We start from the raw sequence: 16196 nt of genomic DNA, 5'->3' as shown, positions 1-16196 counted from the left end.
CCTTAGACAACGAGTCGTCCAATATGGTACAGCTCATTCCACCGGAAAGTTTCCCAAAAACTTCCAACCGAGATGACCGGAAAAATCCTTTACCATTTGTAAACTCCCACTCGACCCAGTTCACTTCAGCCTCTTTTCCCGCCTTTCGACATTGCAGATGCAGCCACCATTTTGATTTGTTTTTTTTTTCTTCTAGCTGTGAGAGACTCGGGCCTGGCGAAACGCCACGCCGGAAAAATCCTGTACCATTTAGAGCGTTCCATTGCAACCGGATTTTTCATGCAAATGGTAAACACCCCTGATCTGCCAATCCCTGCTCTTTGTTGGTGTCACAAGCTTTCTGCAGGTCTAGCAGTCCCTTCTTTTACCCTCTGCTCTGTAGTTTTCTTCCTGAATTTCAACAACCATTTGTTTGCCTACGTACTTCGACCACATTATTATCTTGTATCGTAGGTCAGCCATAACAGAATGACAACCAGGCCTGTCTGTCTGATCCACAGGACACCTGCAAAACGCACTGCCTTTACCAATAGGTCCATTCCAATTGACGTCATTACACTAAAACTTAATAAATCAAGTAAATTGTGCTGTTGGGTGGTAGCCACTCACAGGGTTGCCATGGATACTTTCTTCCATTAACAGATCTCTTCTTGTCCACAACTAACTTAGGGCACCATCTCCCGACCTCATCTTATTGTTGATGAGTTTAACAGTAATCAATTAATATTTTTACAATTACTGCAAAATTCTCCCGCACTCATTGGCTAATTTTTATTGTCACTAAGCTGACAGACACATAAATTTACAATTTATGCCAAACTGACGTAATATTGCTCGCGTCAGATTGAATGAAATGGACGTTTTTCGCAGCTTTGTCTCGCGTTCTTCTCGTGTTATGACTTACTTTTGACCCTTCTGTCTATCGGCTATCGTCTCGTGGATCCACAGCTACTTTGACAATGTTATGGCGAAATTCATGATCAATAACGGGACAGATGTATGAAAATACTGCATGACATCAATTTGTTAAATAGATTTAGCCAAGCCTAAAAGCACAGCGCCCTGGTTTTTCATTCTTACTGCCTGTAGGGTTAGTGAAAATAAAAGGTTTCCAATTGTCCGCGTTTTGACGTTTCTGGTTGCTGCTTTAAAAATCAAACCATTTTTTCTTTGCTTTCTTCTATAGAAAAATTCATTGCCTAACTAGTGAATTCCAAAGTAAATTTAACGCTAAAAACCGATGTTGCATGAATCACGAAGCGATGAGTACGATATCGTTTTTTCGAGTGAAATTTACTTTGGAATTCACCAGTTTCGCAATGAATTTTTCTCTAACCGCATGAGTTTTAAAAGAAAACAAGTACACCCTCAGCGAGCGAATGGAAAAGGAAAAAAGCCATTTCAGAGTCAACTGTCAATAGCCGGTGAATAGAAATCACGCTGAAATTAGAAGCCATAAAAAAAGACTTTTCTAGTTCAAGGTCAAAGAAGAGTTTTACTGAAGTACTTTATTCCACTTTATCTCTGAAAATGAGATCATTCACATTTTGATGTATTTCATTGAAACACTTCAGGTTGGCTTGGAACAAGAATCGGCAAAATACGGCAATGCAAACAAGAAAGGACGAACTTCAAACAAGATCCGCTCCAACACTTAAATAACGTTTAGGTGCTTTAAACAAACTTCTGAAAACACAAGCTAGTAAGATTCCCCCCGAATTTTACGAGAACTCTTTGTGATTACGTGTTTATAACGTAAGGGACAATTTTTCTTGTCAATGTCGAGGCACAACGAAAACCAATTGGGCAAACGGATTAAAAAATCGCTTGTTCCCTCGCATTTTAGAGCAAAACAAACAAACAAATCAACTTTTTCTTTATGTCCAAAAGAGTTCAGATAATTTGCATTTAATAATATTTGACAATAAAAAATCGATTTTCATTCCTGTGCAAAGGAAGAACCGATTAAACCACCTTTTAAAAATACGCATCCACTTTAAAAAACGCATCCGTAGAAATAACAAACGGTTTAGTGCCCAAGGAAAGAATTTGTGGAGTAATTTCCTCCGCTAAGTATGAGCTATTACTGGTATTCTGTTTTATCGTTGTCGTTCTCTTTCGGTCTCCTTTCGTTTCTGTTCTAGACATAGGTCCTCCAGGCATTATGTAACCTTATCAGAGCCTCTAAAGATATGCCAAAAATTGCAATACAGAGAAAAAAACAGCTCTAAGCAAATTAAAAATAAACAATCAGCTTTAAGTTTACATCCCGCCGATGCTCGACTTGAATAACTGCGTAGCCACCAGTGCGGACCACAGATATCATGATATGTCAAACTGGATTGAAATCTGCGAAAAATGCAGAAAGAAAACATCTTCCAAACCGTTTTTCCCCTGAATACGAAAAGCGTTGACTGTGTAAGAACTTTCGTTGATGTAGTATGGCCGTGTAGCCACGTCGAGCCACAGAAGGCGCGCGAAAAATAAAGCCTCGCTTATATTCAGGTGAGTTAACCTGGGTTGAGCCCTGCAATCCAATCGAAAACCAGTACCTGGTCAGCAGTCAACTTCTAAAAAAAAGACCAGCTGACCGCGGTGAGCTCTAAGCTTGAGCCTGCGATATGGTCACGTGATACTAGTCAGCATATACCTTGTTTTGGCAGGTGTCAATTGATCAAAAAATGGGTGCCCAATATCAAAGATATATGCTGTAAACTAGCGTGATACTGGTCACATTGCATGGCATACATGGAGGGGTGGACGTACAGACGGACGGACGGACGTACGTACGTACGTACGGTTGATGACGTCATGGCTATAAAACCAAGATTTCTCGCATCGTTAACAATGGTGCTCCGCTATTATTACTGTATGACAGAAGTATTGATAGAATAACTCATTGATGGAAGTGTAGAGGTTTTCCTTTGTGATGTCATTAGGTTAACATCCATGTGCTTGTTACTTGCTTAGTCATTGGCTTATGGGCTCCAGTGGTGGGACAATGTTAGCCTTTTTTTTGCTCTAGTTTTATAGCGTTTTATTGTACGGCAAGCGACTCTCAGGCTAAACAGAGCACTCTACCTGGTTGTTTTTTTGGTCGAGATTTTACAGTATGGACCATTACTACGGAAACGGTCCGTTTCCGTATTTTTTCTCTCTCCGCGAAATTCAAGTTGAGCGAAACACAAAAAGCTTTAAAAAGTGGAATTTAATTCTCTCATCAAAACAGTACAGTAATTATCGCAAGTGGAATTTAGTTTTACATGTGAAAGGTTTCCTCTCAAATTTCGCTCATGGGAGACGATGGTTACGAACATTCACCAAGGGTAGAGGTGTCCGATCGCTCAAAGAGTAAATAACTTACTAACCTCACTTTCTCGGGAACGTACTGGGGAATTTATTGGCCCTCATACCCGTAGTCCCCAGTACGGCCCTCGCGCTCAGTTAGTAAGAGGTAAATATTAATTATTATTGAAAATGAAAAACGTATTTTCTCTTGTTAAAAGACCAGTTTTAAGAATTGAAAATTTTGGTATCTTAAACTTTCATTTTTAGATAGCATTGATGCCCATGTGGAGGTCACTGCAGCCAATGTGGAACAGGCAAACGTCCAGTTAGACAGAGCTCGCCATTGCCAGGTTTGTTGTAGCAAACTAATTTCCACTGAGCTAAAGCTATGTTACTTGAAGTCTTACAGCTGTGTCAATATCACTTACAGTATGCTGTGATCAGTTTGATTTTATGGAACCTCACATGCCACCTCCAAGACACATGAAATTGTACAAGATAGACCACAGTCCTTAGCCAGATGAATGACACCTGTTTTGACGCACAAATGTTTTCATCTAGTTCAATAAATCTTTAAGTATTGAAGTACTTGTCATGTACCAAGAATTCTTTGTTGAATGCACGGATCGTCAACCAGCATTAGCGGTCGTGGCTTTAGAGTTGAGAGGATGATATTTTCTTTAATGGATAGAGAAATCAAAACGATTTTAGTTACTTCTGGATATTTGTCGACCGTGACTTTTCGTCAGTTGAGTTCCAAGTTTGAGCCACCGCGCACCTGTGGCTCAGTTGGTTGAGCACCGGGCTGCCATGCTGGAGGTCGAGAGTGTGACTCGGGCCGGAACAACACTCAGGGTCTTAAAATAACTGAGGAGAAAGTGCTGCCTTTGTAATTACATCCGCAAATCTTTAGACTTTCAAGTCTTCTCGGATAGGGACTATAAACCGTAGGCCCCGTCTCACAAATATCTTCCGTGTTCACATTTTCCCTGTGGGACGTTAAAGAACCCACACTCTAATCGAAACTAGACCCTCCGTGAGGGTACACTGGGTTGCCTGTGGTACGTGCACCGTTCCAGACAATTTTTTTCAAGTTGGGCGGTCATTAAGAAGTCATACCAGACGAGGCCCTTTGGCTCACAGGTCCTCACACGTTCGTACGACGAAACAGACCTGTCCTTGCGTAATATGTAGCTCTAACAGTGCACGATATTGTTTTGGTATTGTCTATCATTGTAGTGCCATGGTAGAAGTCTTGGGTAAATAGTCTGAGAAGACATGTGGTTACTAGCAAAGTACTGAACCCAGAAAGATTGAAGAAAATAAATGGGAAGTGAGAAACACTGGCTTCTGCGCTGACATGTTGATAAACTTCTTTTGACCACAAGTTTAAGCGTGCCCTCTGAGCATCTGACAGCTTTGTAATACCGAAGTTCACTGAAGTTAAGCCATGTTGGGCGGGGTTAGTGTTTGGATGGGAGACCAAAATAATACCCCTCACAAAACGGAAGCATCGGACCGAAAATACTATTAACGCTAACAAATGCGAACTCAGCAAGGTACAGATTTTGTTAGCTTGCTTTATGCAAAAACAAATATTGATGCAAAAGTAAATAAATATTGATACACAGTTTTCAGAGAGCAGAAGGAAGTTTCCAGGACGATCGCTCGAGAATAACATATTTCCGACATGAAAACAACATTTATTTTGAACCGTGAATATAGAATATAAAAAGTTACGATCAGCGACAAACATTTTGGGGGATTTTTGCAACGTTCAATTTTGTTATTGTACGTTTTGGCTGCACAAATAAATCGCAAAATCGGAAGTGGCATCGCCGGAATTCAGCGGGCGCCCGTGATGAAGTTACCGCGGCATGTTTACTCGCCAAACAGTGAAGTATCTGTGTCAAATGATGGCAAGATACCGGGTTTTTGTAAGTTTCTTTTTCTGTCAAGTGTTATAAAGTTTGACAGTGAAATGAGCGAAGTCAAAACAAAGATCACAATCGCCCAAGTCTTGTTTATGCAAAGTCAAAATTTACTCTCCAAGACGCGTACGACGTTATTTATCACCAGGTAATTCCATCATTTTGGAAATAGCAGCTACTTTATTATTCAACTGCGTCACAATTCTTCACTGATTTTGGGGCTCATTTTGTTGAAACTCAAGCACGCTTCCAACAGGCCTGTGAACCCTTCCAGCTTACAGAGCAATACTAAAATACTTCTCCCATATCACATTTCAACCTTAAGCTCGAAAATTCAATACACAACATGATATTATAATTCACAAAGGCAGAAAATACCACAGAATCCTTTTCCAGCGAAAAATTTATTGAAACAAACAACATATTTGCTCTTAGAGGCGAGAACCTCTTCCTATTTCATTGCGTGCGTGAAGGCAAGAAACTCAATCGTGTCAAATTACCATGTACTTCAGGTAAATACTGCTCACTTTGATTTCGGCTCGACGGGCGATAGATTGTTGTCGAAGTCCATTACTCGTCGCTTTTAAGATTCCACCGCCTGTATATCCAATTGACCTGCCATTCATGAGCTTCATAAGGGTATATTTTGCTCAAAGATCCACTAAAACGCCATTCGCGTTACATGACTTTCGACGCCATTGCCGGTAAAGTTAATCGTTCTACTGTGTCCACCAGAGAAATCTACGCATTTCCCACTACCCTCTCGATCCTAAGAAAATACGAGCAGAAGGCTCTATACACAAAGCCACCACTTAGCAGGGGAGTGACAGGCAAGACTTTTACCGACACGGAAAAAAATAAAACGAGAAGCTCCAAAAAGCTTACACTGGGTTGCCTGTGGTACGCGTTACACAAAAATTGGGTGGTATTGAACCGCAGCGTTCCAGTTAATTTTTTCAAGTGGGGCGTCATTAAGACCATTTGAGGGGTCACCCACATGTCGCGCCAGCAGAGGCCCTTTGGCTCACACGTTTAATTATTTTGTCCCATTTTAAGGTCTTTTAGTTTTTTAAGCTTTCGTAATAAATTCAGTTTAAAGATAACAAAACACGCTCTTGAGTAAAATTCACTCGTTTCTTCCTTAAATAAATAGTCTGCAAAAAACTAACTGCAAATTGCTCTGACGGACGTTTTCCAGCATGTCTAGCAGTTGGACTAAGCAAACGTTTATTGAACATACAAGAAAGGACTAAAGGTGTTGTTTCCGCTTCATGATGTGACGGCCTAATCTGATGCCAGTCTAATCTGATGTCTAATCTGATGTTTGGCTTTGCGTTTGCACCAGAAAAAGGCAAGCCAAGAGACAGATGAAGAAAAAAAATAACATAGTTTTTATATAGAACTGTGAATCGAATTCTCATCGAAAGATCTTAAAAACACGAACATTTTTGCCGTCTCTAACGTTTTGTCAAAAGGAAGAAATTGATCACGTGCTAGGCAACCATAAAGGTGCACGTGATCACCTTGTGTCAACTGAATGAACTACGGGAAAGAATGTTTCAGAGTAGAACAACGTACTTTTTAGCGAAGAAACTTCCGTCGTTAGTTTTTTAATTTTGTTGTATTATTTAACTGAATATTTAGATTTCATCTGTCGGGTCAGGAAGCCTTCTTTGTCGGGTTCCTGAGAAACGTATCTATTTGGACTTCTGGGTGAACTATTTTCATAATCGAGAGGTTGTGTAATTGAAAATCTAAACATCTATGAGATACAAAAACAGACTTGCAAATTATCGCAAATCACAATGCTGACAAGCACAAAAGCAGAAGAAATGGTTAAGTAAATATGAAGTTTTTTCCTATCTGAATGTATTTGGGTCAGAGTATTAAAAAGGAATATATTGTCACGCAAATTATGTAATTTCATGACACTCAAAATTCGCAAGAAGCGCGAGTTTCATGTACGCAATCTTCGCCCTAGCAAGTTGCAGCAATAAAATTGGATTAACCAGGAAGTTAAAGTAATATTGTTAGCTTCCCAAATAAATTTCATCTTACACTACAATGACAAAATCATTTGTCAGAGAAATGAAATTCCTTTCTCCTCGTGTATCACATTTCAACGTACGTATGCAAATTTGTTAACTCATTTTCAACCCAATTCCCGGGAAATTTTTCTTCTTTCAAATACATAGGGTGCGTTCGATTGGGAAATCCGGATTTAGATCTTAAAATCTGGATCTTCGGATTTCCAATCGAACACAAAATCCAAAAACGGATTTCGCGACAGATTTTGTTAATTGAAATCCTTACCCGACATGGATTCTGCGACAAAATCCGTTTTCAGATTTTGTGTTCGATTGGAAATCCGAAGATCCAGATTTTAAGATCTAAATCCAGATTTCCCAATCGAACGCACCCATAGTATTAACAAAAATATTATTTCTCGTCAAGCGTTGCATCTTTTATGTTCAAATAACAGCTAAAAATAAAGATTTTTTAACGATCTATCCGTCGGCTTCCTGGGAGAATACTCTCTAGAGAGTAAAGGAACTTCCGACGTTAAATAAGGTGTACCTCTAGATATTTTTTTCATAATTTAATATTATCTGTCAAAATTTGCACAACAGTCAAATCATAAAAATAGCAACGCACGCAACAAATTTTGTCGCATTACCTCTTCGTCGAATTCTAATGCTTAACACAGGAATTTTTAGTTATTGTTAAAATCTTTCTATATTTGTTAGCAATCATCCTTTCAAATTTCAGAGAAAGCGACCGATCTGCGAATATTTACGAGTTTTTTTCAATAGGATGTCAAAAGGCCAAGTGGATGTTATATGCATAATCGGGCAAGTTGCGGCAGGTACAAAACGCAGGTCACAGGTCACAGGGCACAGGGCACAGGGCACAGGGCACAGGTCGCAGGGCACAGGTCACAGGTCACAGGGCACAGGGCACAGGGCACAGGGCACAGGTCACAGGGCACAGGGCACAGGTCGCAGGGCACAGGGCACAGGTCACAGGGCACAGGAAATTTTCATATGTTTGGCATCGACCACGCTTTCCGGTCTTGTTCTTAGAGTAAAACAAGTAAATGATGAAATTGGAACTGGAGGAGTTCCTTATCTCATTCGTAAGTCTGGATACCTGGAAACGAGGGTTTGCCTTCGTTCAACGCGAAGGGAGTTGGAACGAGGCTCTGACGGGAGAATGGAACGGAAAAATTGCAAGCAATATGGCGGAAGAGTACAGTTTTGAGGTATGAAGACAGCACTTGCTGACAACTTATTTTGATCTCAGTTCCACTGAAGAACTGGAAAATTGCCTAGTGAATTATCAACACACGTCTGCTTTGCTAACTACGGTCTGAACTGCAATCGTGAGTTGACGATTTCCGTCCGTGGCTGCGTACATTGATGTTTTAGTTGTCATAAAGTTGAGTGATGGTATTTAATGGGATGGTTCTAGTCGTGGTTATGAAATAGTGACACTTTTTAGACCGTTTGCATAATTCGAAAGGTTTCAATATACTACTAGAATCTTCAAAACCTAACGTACTTGATAGGTATTGCTGTTGGCAGTCGATGCATCAGGACCTAACTCTTGTTCCATTTCAATACCTGAATGAAACCAACGTGTTTAGGAGATGAACTGCGGCTTTGATCATTTCCGTTTTCTTTTTGTTTCTGTTTTTAATTCTACAGGGAACTGATTACAATGAAATCGACTCAGAGGGACCCTCCTGGAGGTTTCTCCCTCACCTTTGCTGGGATACTTTGGTATGTCTTTTATTAAGCTTTCTAAGCTTGCTATCAACAATAAACGGCCACGCATGTGGCCAATATATCCCCCTTGGGTGTGTGGAGTTTCACTACTTTGCAAACCGAGATCAATCAATGCAGCACGTCGTCTCATACGTCCCATTGTTGTATTTCTGCACGAGGGAAAAGATTCAGAAAAAAAAAGCACCACTCACAACAAGGAAAGAAATTTATATTCTTGAATCACCTTAGACTTCCTTACATTGTATGGTTGACTATCAACGTACTTTTAACAAATTGTCAAGAAACATGCCAAAATGAAAATACACCTTGCTTGGTTGTGCCCTACATAACCTGCAATATCTGTAAGTTTCATGAAAATAAACTCCTTGGATGAAGGTTAGGTTAGATACTAAATTTGAACCATTTACATTTTTAGCATTCGGTCATTATCATAATATCAACACTTCTAAAAAAACTCTCGACGGACATTTCTATACCAAAACACCAAATTCCCGAGATAAATGGCGTTTGTGAACTTCGCTCATCTGCTCACTGATAGGCCCGGCGATTGTTATATTTCTTGGTAGGATCTTGTCACACTTCGCCAGTACACACGTTTTTCTGACATGGTAATACACACTTTCTGGATCCCGGCTGACCTGAAGTGAGATTTTCATAACCCATAATTAGTAATTAGTAATTGTCTTCTCGCTTTTAAGTTATTGTAAGAGTAGTTGTGTTATTGCAACATTATTGAAAGGCCTGACTTACTGGTCTTTACTAAGTAGCATTCCATTATATCGTTGATCAAAAAGGGTACCAAACCTTAAGTTGAATCGTTCCCTTCTTCTGATAGACCCTTCTTTCTCGATGCTTGAGCATCAAATCGTATGGTGCAGGAGGTGGTGCGTCACTAGGCTTGTTCCTTAACTGCAAGACAATATGTATTAGAGATTATTAAAGCTTACCTTCCCATACCGGTATACTGAGCCTGTGATTAAAATGTTACTGTTTAAATTAAAGAGCGATGCATTGGCCTACAAGTCGTTTTCATTTTGAAGACTCTCGTAGCTATCTCTTAAAACCGTCTCTGTATGTTTTTAAGGCGTAACTACTATTACCTTTGATCCACAGCCATAGCAAGTCAACGCCTTAGTGTCCTTTACAAAGACAACCTCATACTCGTCACGTGGAATGGCTGGCGTCACTGATGGAACTCTCTCGGAAAATCCTGCGGTGGATCGTTCCTCTGTGTGCGTTTTTCTGGTTCTTTTCTTGCCTTTTTCGTTTTCTTTACGACCTGCTCCACTTGGCATACTCTTCTGTAGTTGGCGAGTGATGTTTGGTGTCCACTTACAAAGTACTCGTTGTAAGGAGCCCATCTGGAACGATACTGCGAGTACGTGCGCGCAGAGACTCTTGTGCTTGAACCCTTCGCAATCACAGACTGGCAATTTCCCATCAGTGACCCTAACAAGATGAAGACTATCACTTGTAGTGGACATGACCACTTTATTCGTCTTACTACCAGGAGCTTGTCCTACACCGTCCTCTTTCAAGATCACCTCAGCATTTCGCCATGAAGCTTTGAACATTTCTGGAAGGCCACTCTCATCAAAATTACCCAAGACGGCTGTTTCCTCATCCATAGGCAATTCCGTTTCCTCGTCGGCAGCTGTTTGGATCAAGGGGGTGATCTTTTTAAGGTGCTCCTTCTTCTCCTTTTCGGACATTTTAATCCATTCCTCTGCAGTCTTCTTTAAGTGTTGAAACTCTGGTGCAAGTCTGTATGGGCCTTCGTCAATAACAGCTCTCTCTACGTTCCTCGCTGCTCTTTCGCACATTTCAACATATTCATCTGTGGCCTGAGACATAGTGCTCTTCAAGATGGGTTTGCCAGATAGGGTGTCATCTGTGCGATTCTGCTCGATCTGTAGTTTGTACTGGAAATGAAGTGATTCTGAAGCATTGTTAAAGTAAAGGTTGTCCCCAATTCCAGCCGCCTTCCTGACGGAAGTTATCATGCCTTCTCTCATGCTGTCTGCTACACAAGTTGTAAAATACTTTGCAAACCCAGGTTCAGTACCCACCTTCTCCATGACCTCCAAAGAATCCCATCTGCGTTGGGCCTCCAGCAACTTGCAGTCAAATTCTTCAGGACTGTCACTATCAATCAAACCCTTCATCATTCGCTTGTCGTCGCCGAAAATGTCTTTTAGGATTTCCCCTTTAAGTCCCTCGGTTAATTGAAGGCTTGCAAGCTTTGCGTCTACATTGTCCCGTACGTGCTTGGTACAAGGTAAGAACCTTGAAATGGGGAATACTCGAGCAAGACCGTTTTCTTGTGATTTGCTGCGATCAAGACCAATGAAAAGGACGCCGTCTATTTTAGGCTGCTTTTCGATCAAGGTGTGGCCAAAATACACAAACTGACTCTCGTCTTGTTTGACGTGTAGCATTGCTGGACCTGGTAGGTAGGGAGCTGTCCCAGTTGACCGGCTCTCCAGCTTAATGTGAGGATACACTGTGCTTGTCACATAAAAGTCTCCAACATTATATGTGGTGTCAATGGAGAATACGCCAAACTTTTCCGGATTGCAGCAATTGTTGACAACATCTTGAAGGAGTCCCTTAGATGCAATAACTGCTCGTGGGCATGGAGTCCACTGAATGTTTTGAATCCACGTGCTGTTGCGACTCTTCTCGAGAAAACTGGCCAACTCGTCTCTGTCTGTTTTTTGCCGTAGTTTAGACCTCTCGTACTTGACTTGCCTACTATTTCTCGGAAGATCTGACACTGCTTTAATTGCAAACATTCCTCCAGCATCTTGGAAAGCTTGATCATAAATTTTGCTTGGACCTTGGCAGGAGCGGACTCTCTTGCTGATGTTGCTTTTGGTACTGCGTGAAGTTGGGTAAAAACGCTTGCCTCCTTTCGCATTTCCATGTTTCTTTGGGGACACGTTATGGGGCTCATCCTCAAAGAAGTACTGCATCATACCCAGCGGCTCTACTTCATTTTTCCAATTGATTACCTCAACCGTCTTTCGCTTGAAATCTTTGTGCTTCCTGTGAGTCCAATATGTTGTTTTAACAAGATACTGCCCCTGCTCAAGCAATGGCCTTTCTTGTTTTCTCCTGGGCAGTCTTTCAGTGAAGACGCCGTCTTCATCACTTGTTGTGACAATGAGTCCTGAATGACCCTTATTTTCGAAACTGCCATGATCATCTTGCAGCCAGTCATCGGGGCTTTTGAGACAAGTTCTGTTTATTACAAATATGGCATTTTCTTGTACAGCAAGAGGTCTGTTAATGCTAACCCGTGCATCATCTACGTTCAACACTAGAATGTCCAACAGTTCTGGGCCACTGTATGAGGTAACGCCCTTTTCATAATAAGGTGTGGTGAGATCGTCTTTATAAAATGATACAATATCCGTTCTACATGAAAGAAAGAGAACATAACTACAGTTCAAAAAAGTGCTTGTTTGAGCGTTCATCCCAATATGCAGTCTAATATCAAAGTTCTACAATGTCAACGAAATGTACACTGCATAAATAGTGTCAATATTTAAACAACAATACTTACACACCCCGAGTCTCACATTCATTTGAAAATTCTTTTCTCTGGAAACACGAGGCTTAGGATATATAAATTATTGTTATTCAAATTTAGACTATTATTTTCAAGATGTTGACTCTCCTAGGAGTAATTGGTCACACCCTACAATATGACGGGAATAAGGTAAACTTGTAATAACTTTTTTGAGTCGTATATTTACAAGCTCAAGCTGTTAGAGCAGTGATTTCCGGTTTCGAAGAAGTAGACAAGCGTTGATATTTGTTTTACCTTTTTTTATCACAACAATAATGTATAATGTAAACAGTACAAATGGCTAATAATAAAACTGGTTATACAAAAAATCAAGTAAAGAGTTAACCACAGACTAAACACATAAAAATCGTTCTTACTTGTACCTATGAAAGTACTGCTACAATGATAAACAATGGAAAAACATTCTCTGCTACAAAGCTGCCTGGAAACAATTTTCATTCCATAACTAGACAGTACTAAAAATAAAGGGAGGCCATGGTCCTACTTTTTCCAAGGGTGCTATATATTTCACAGTACATCTGGTTGTACTCAAAACAGTCAAAGAAGGTTTCATCTTACTGTATTTTTCATTAGAAATAAATAAAATCCCATGATTTTCATAATTTTTGTTACAAAAATGATAATTACTTACTCTGAACAAGAAGATCCCTCTGAGTCGATTTCATTGTAATCAGTTCCCTGTAGAATTAAAAACAGAAACAAAAAGAAAACAGAAATGATCAAAGCCGCAGTTCATCTCCTAAACACGTTGATTTCATTCAGGTATTGAAATGGAACAAGAGTTAGGTCCTGATGCATCGACTGCCAACAGCAATACCTATCAAGTACGTTAGGTTTTGAAGATTCTAGTAGTATATTGAAACCTTTCGAATTATGCAAACGGTCTAAAAAGTGTCACTATTTCATAACCACGACTAGAACCATCCCATGAAATACCATCACTCAACTTTATGACAACTAAAACATCAATGTACGCAGCCACGGACGGAAATCGTCAACTCACGATTGCAGTTCAGACCGTAGTTAGCAAAGCAGACGTGTGTTGATAATTCACTAGGCAATTTTCCAGTTCTTCAGTGGAACTGAGATCAAAATAAGTTGTCAGCAAGTGCTGTCTTCATACCTCAAAACTGTACTCTTCCGCCATATTGCTTGCAATTTTTCCGTTCCATTCTCCCGTCAGAGCCTCGTTCCAACTCCCTTCGCGTTGAACGAAGGCAAACCCTCGTTTCCAGGTATCCAGACTTACGAATGAGATAAGGAACTCCTCCAGTTCCAATTTTATCATTTACTTGTTTTACTCTAAGAACAAGACCGGAAAGCGTGGTCGATGCCAAACATATGAAAATTTCCTGTGCTCTGTGCCCTGCGACCTGTGCCCTGTGCCCTGTGACCTGTGCCCTGTGCCCTGTGCCCTGTGACCTGTGCCCTGTGCCCTGTGCCCTGTGCCCTGTGACCTGTGACCTGTGCCCTGCGACCTGTGCCCTGTGCCCTGTGCCCTGTGACCTGTGCCCTGTGCCCTGTGCCCTGTGCCCTGTGCCCTGTGACCTGTGACCTGTGACCTGCGTTTTGTACCTGCCGGGCAAGTTGCGCGTGTGACCCGTTTAAAAAATTTTTTCACAAAATGTTCCCGAATCGTCAAGTATCACCACAAAAAAAGAACATCATTCTAAAAGCATATTTTACGCAAAAAGTAGGTTCTGGAGGTAATTTTGAGTGTGGAAAGCAAGTTTACAGCAGACGACAAATACAAACTTACGAGCCATGGTCTAATTAAGTTAACACAACAGAAAGAGTCGCTTACCTTATTTTGACACGAAAATGCTTTACTATTGCCATAAAAACTATCCAGTTAAGCTTGCATATTACACATGATGAATTCATAAAAGCCTCCATTTTCCAGCGAAATGCTTTTTGAAACAAACAACATAATTTTTTATGTGCTATAAGAGGCAAAAAACCCTTCCTATTTCATTTAATACGTGCGTGAAGACAAGAAACTTAATCGTGTCAAATTACACTCCGTGTCAAAAACGCAACACAGTAAATAAATTTCCCACGAGTGTTAAGCATCAAACCCTTCCCTGAAAAACCCATTACTTGAATTATCAAGCAAAAAATGGGCAATAAGCTTTCTTTCAAATAATTTTTGACTAACAGGTTTGTGAAATTTCCAATTGTCAGCAGAAGACTGTGCAGAATTGAGTACAGATCCAAGTCTCTGTTTGGTTAAACCCATAAGTTACTAGATAATTTTCCATTTGATTTCAGCGTTGTACAAAACACCACACTCGTACAATATTAGAACTACATCTCACTTTGATTACGGCTCCACAGGCGACAGATTGTTGTCGAAGTCCATTACTCGTCGCTTTTAAGATTCCAGATTTTTTTTTCAGCGCCTTTCTTGTTCAGTATCCAATTGACTTTCCATTATTAAGCTCCATAATGGTATATTTTGCTTAAAAATCCACTAAAACGCCATTCGCGTTACATGACTTTCGACGCCATTGCCGGTTACGTTAATCACTCTACTGTGTCCACCAGAGAAATCTACCCATTTCCCACTACCCTCTCGATCCTAAGACAATACGCGCAGAAGGCTCTATGCATAAACACACCACTTAGCATGGGAGTGACAGGCAAGACTTTTACCGACACGAAAATAAAAAATAAAAAATAAAAAATAAAAAAACGACGAAATCAACGCAGACCAAGACTGGGTTTGCCATAGGCAACCCAGTAAAGAGCAGGGGATGGAGTTCCCGGTGTTGTGGTGTGGCCTTTCCTTCAGCAATGTGGTCGGCTTGGCATAATCGTCTGAATAGACTGCTGATCGGTGAGACCACATAACAACAAAACAGACAGTAGTTAAATTGAAGGAGTCCAAGTGCTGAAACTGGTAAACCAAGTTGTCAGGTTTACGTGCATTACAGCTGACTGCCGACCGCTTTGCTAAGCTTGTTGAGCATCGGACCACCGTCCGGGAAGTCATTAGGGAGTTTAAGATACCACGACGGCTACGGAGACGAAAACGTCAGTCCAAAATATAACTTTGAGCTGTTTTAAGTATTTCATGATTATTCCATCTTGTTTATATTATTCAATGTGATTGAAGTGTCCTAAAACTGGATTGGTACAGACGGATTTGAAGTAAAGAGTGAGACTGAAAGATTCACGGTAGTTTGTCCACGTTGTCGTCAAAACCTTAAATTTGGTCATTTCACGTAGTAGTTTTGACGAGTACGGAAGGGAAATGTTTAAAAATGCGTGCCGCACTTGCAGCATGAGCATTTTGATTCTTTTAACCAATAATATTACTGCTTTTTGGCCGGCGTTGTCGTTGCCGTAGCCGTCGTCGTTTCTTAACCTCCCTATTACTTCAACTCCGACCGGACCAACGCTCCATTAACAGATTTCTTTATTTGTTTATTTATTTATTTATTTGTTTATTCCTGCATATTCCCTCTATCCTCTATTCAAAATTAATTTGTGGATTGCAGAAGACCCGTCCACAAACTGAGAAGCGCTACGTTTGCGATGCGAGCCGCAGTGAACGAAAGTGGGTTTCGCGCGGTTCGTAAACTAAGTGAA

General features: G+C 40.6%; 1 protein-coding gene and 1 long non-coding RNA gene across 5 annotated transcripts in view; one reads left to right on the top strand and one right to left on the bottom strand.

Annotated features, from left to right (window-relative positions):
- LOC137967759 (uncharacterized) overlaps nt 1-16196 on the bottom strand; it is a 416483-nt gene that overhangs the window by 125628 nt on the left and 274659 nt on the right. The window lies entirely within an intron of this gene.
- The window catches only part of LOC137967753 (uncharacterized), a 201576-nt gene that overhangs the window by 183103 nt on the left and 2277 nt on the right, over nt 1-16196 (top strand). For all 4 annotated transcript variants that reach the window (XM_068814322.1, XM_068814323.1, XM_068814320.1 and 1 more), the window contains exon 7: nt 3556-3638. In XM_068814322.1, coding sequence (XP_068670423.1) covers nt 3556-3638 — 83 coding nt within the window. The remainder of the gene's footprint in view (nt 1-3555; nt 3639-16196) is intronic.

The sequence above is a fragment of the Montipora foliosa genome, chromosome 8 (assembly GCF_036669935.1).
Source record: "Montipora foliosa isolate CH-2021 chromosome 8, ASM3666993v2, whole genome shotgun sequence".
In the NCBI taxonomy this organism is placed as follows: domain Eukaryota; kingdom Metazoa; phylum Cnidaria; class Anthozoa; order Scleractinia; family Acroporidae; genus Montipora; species Montipora foliosa.
The sequence above is the reverse complement of the archived record's forward strand: the minus strand, read 5'-3'. Positions and strand labels throughout refer to the sequence as shown.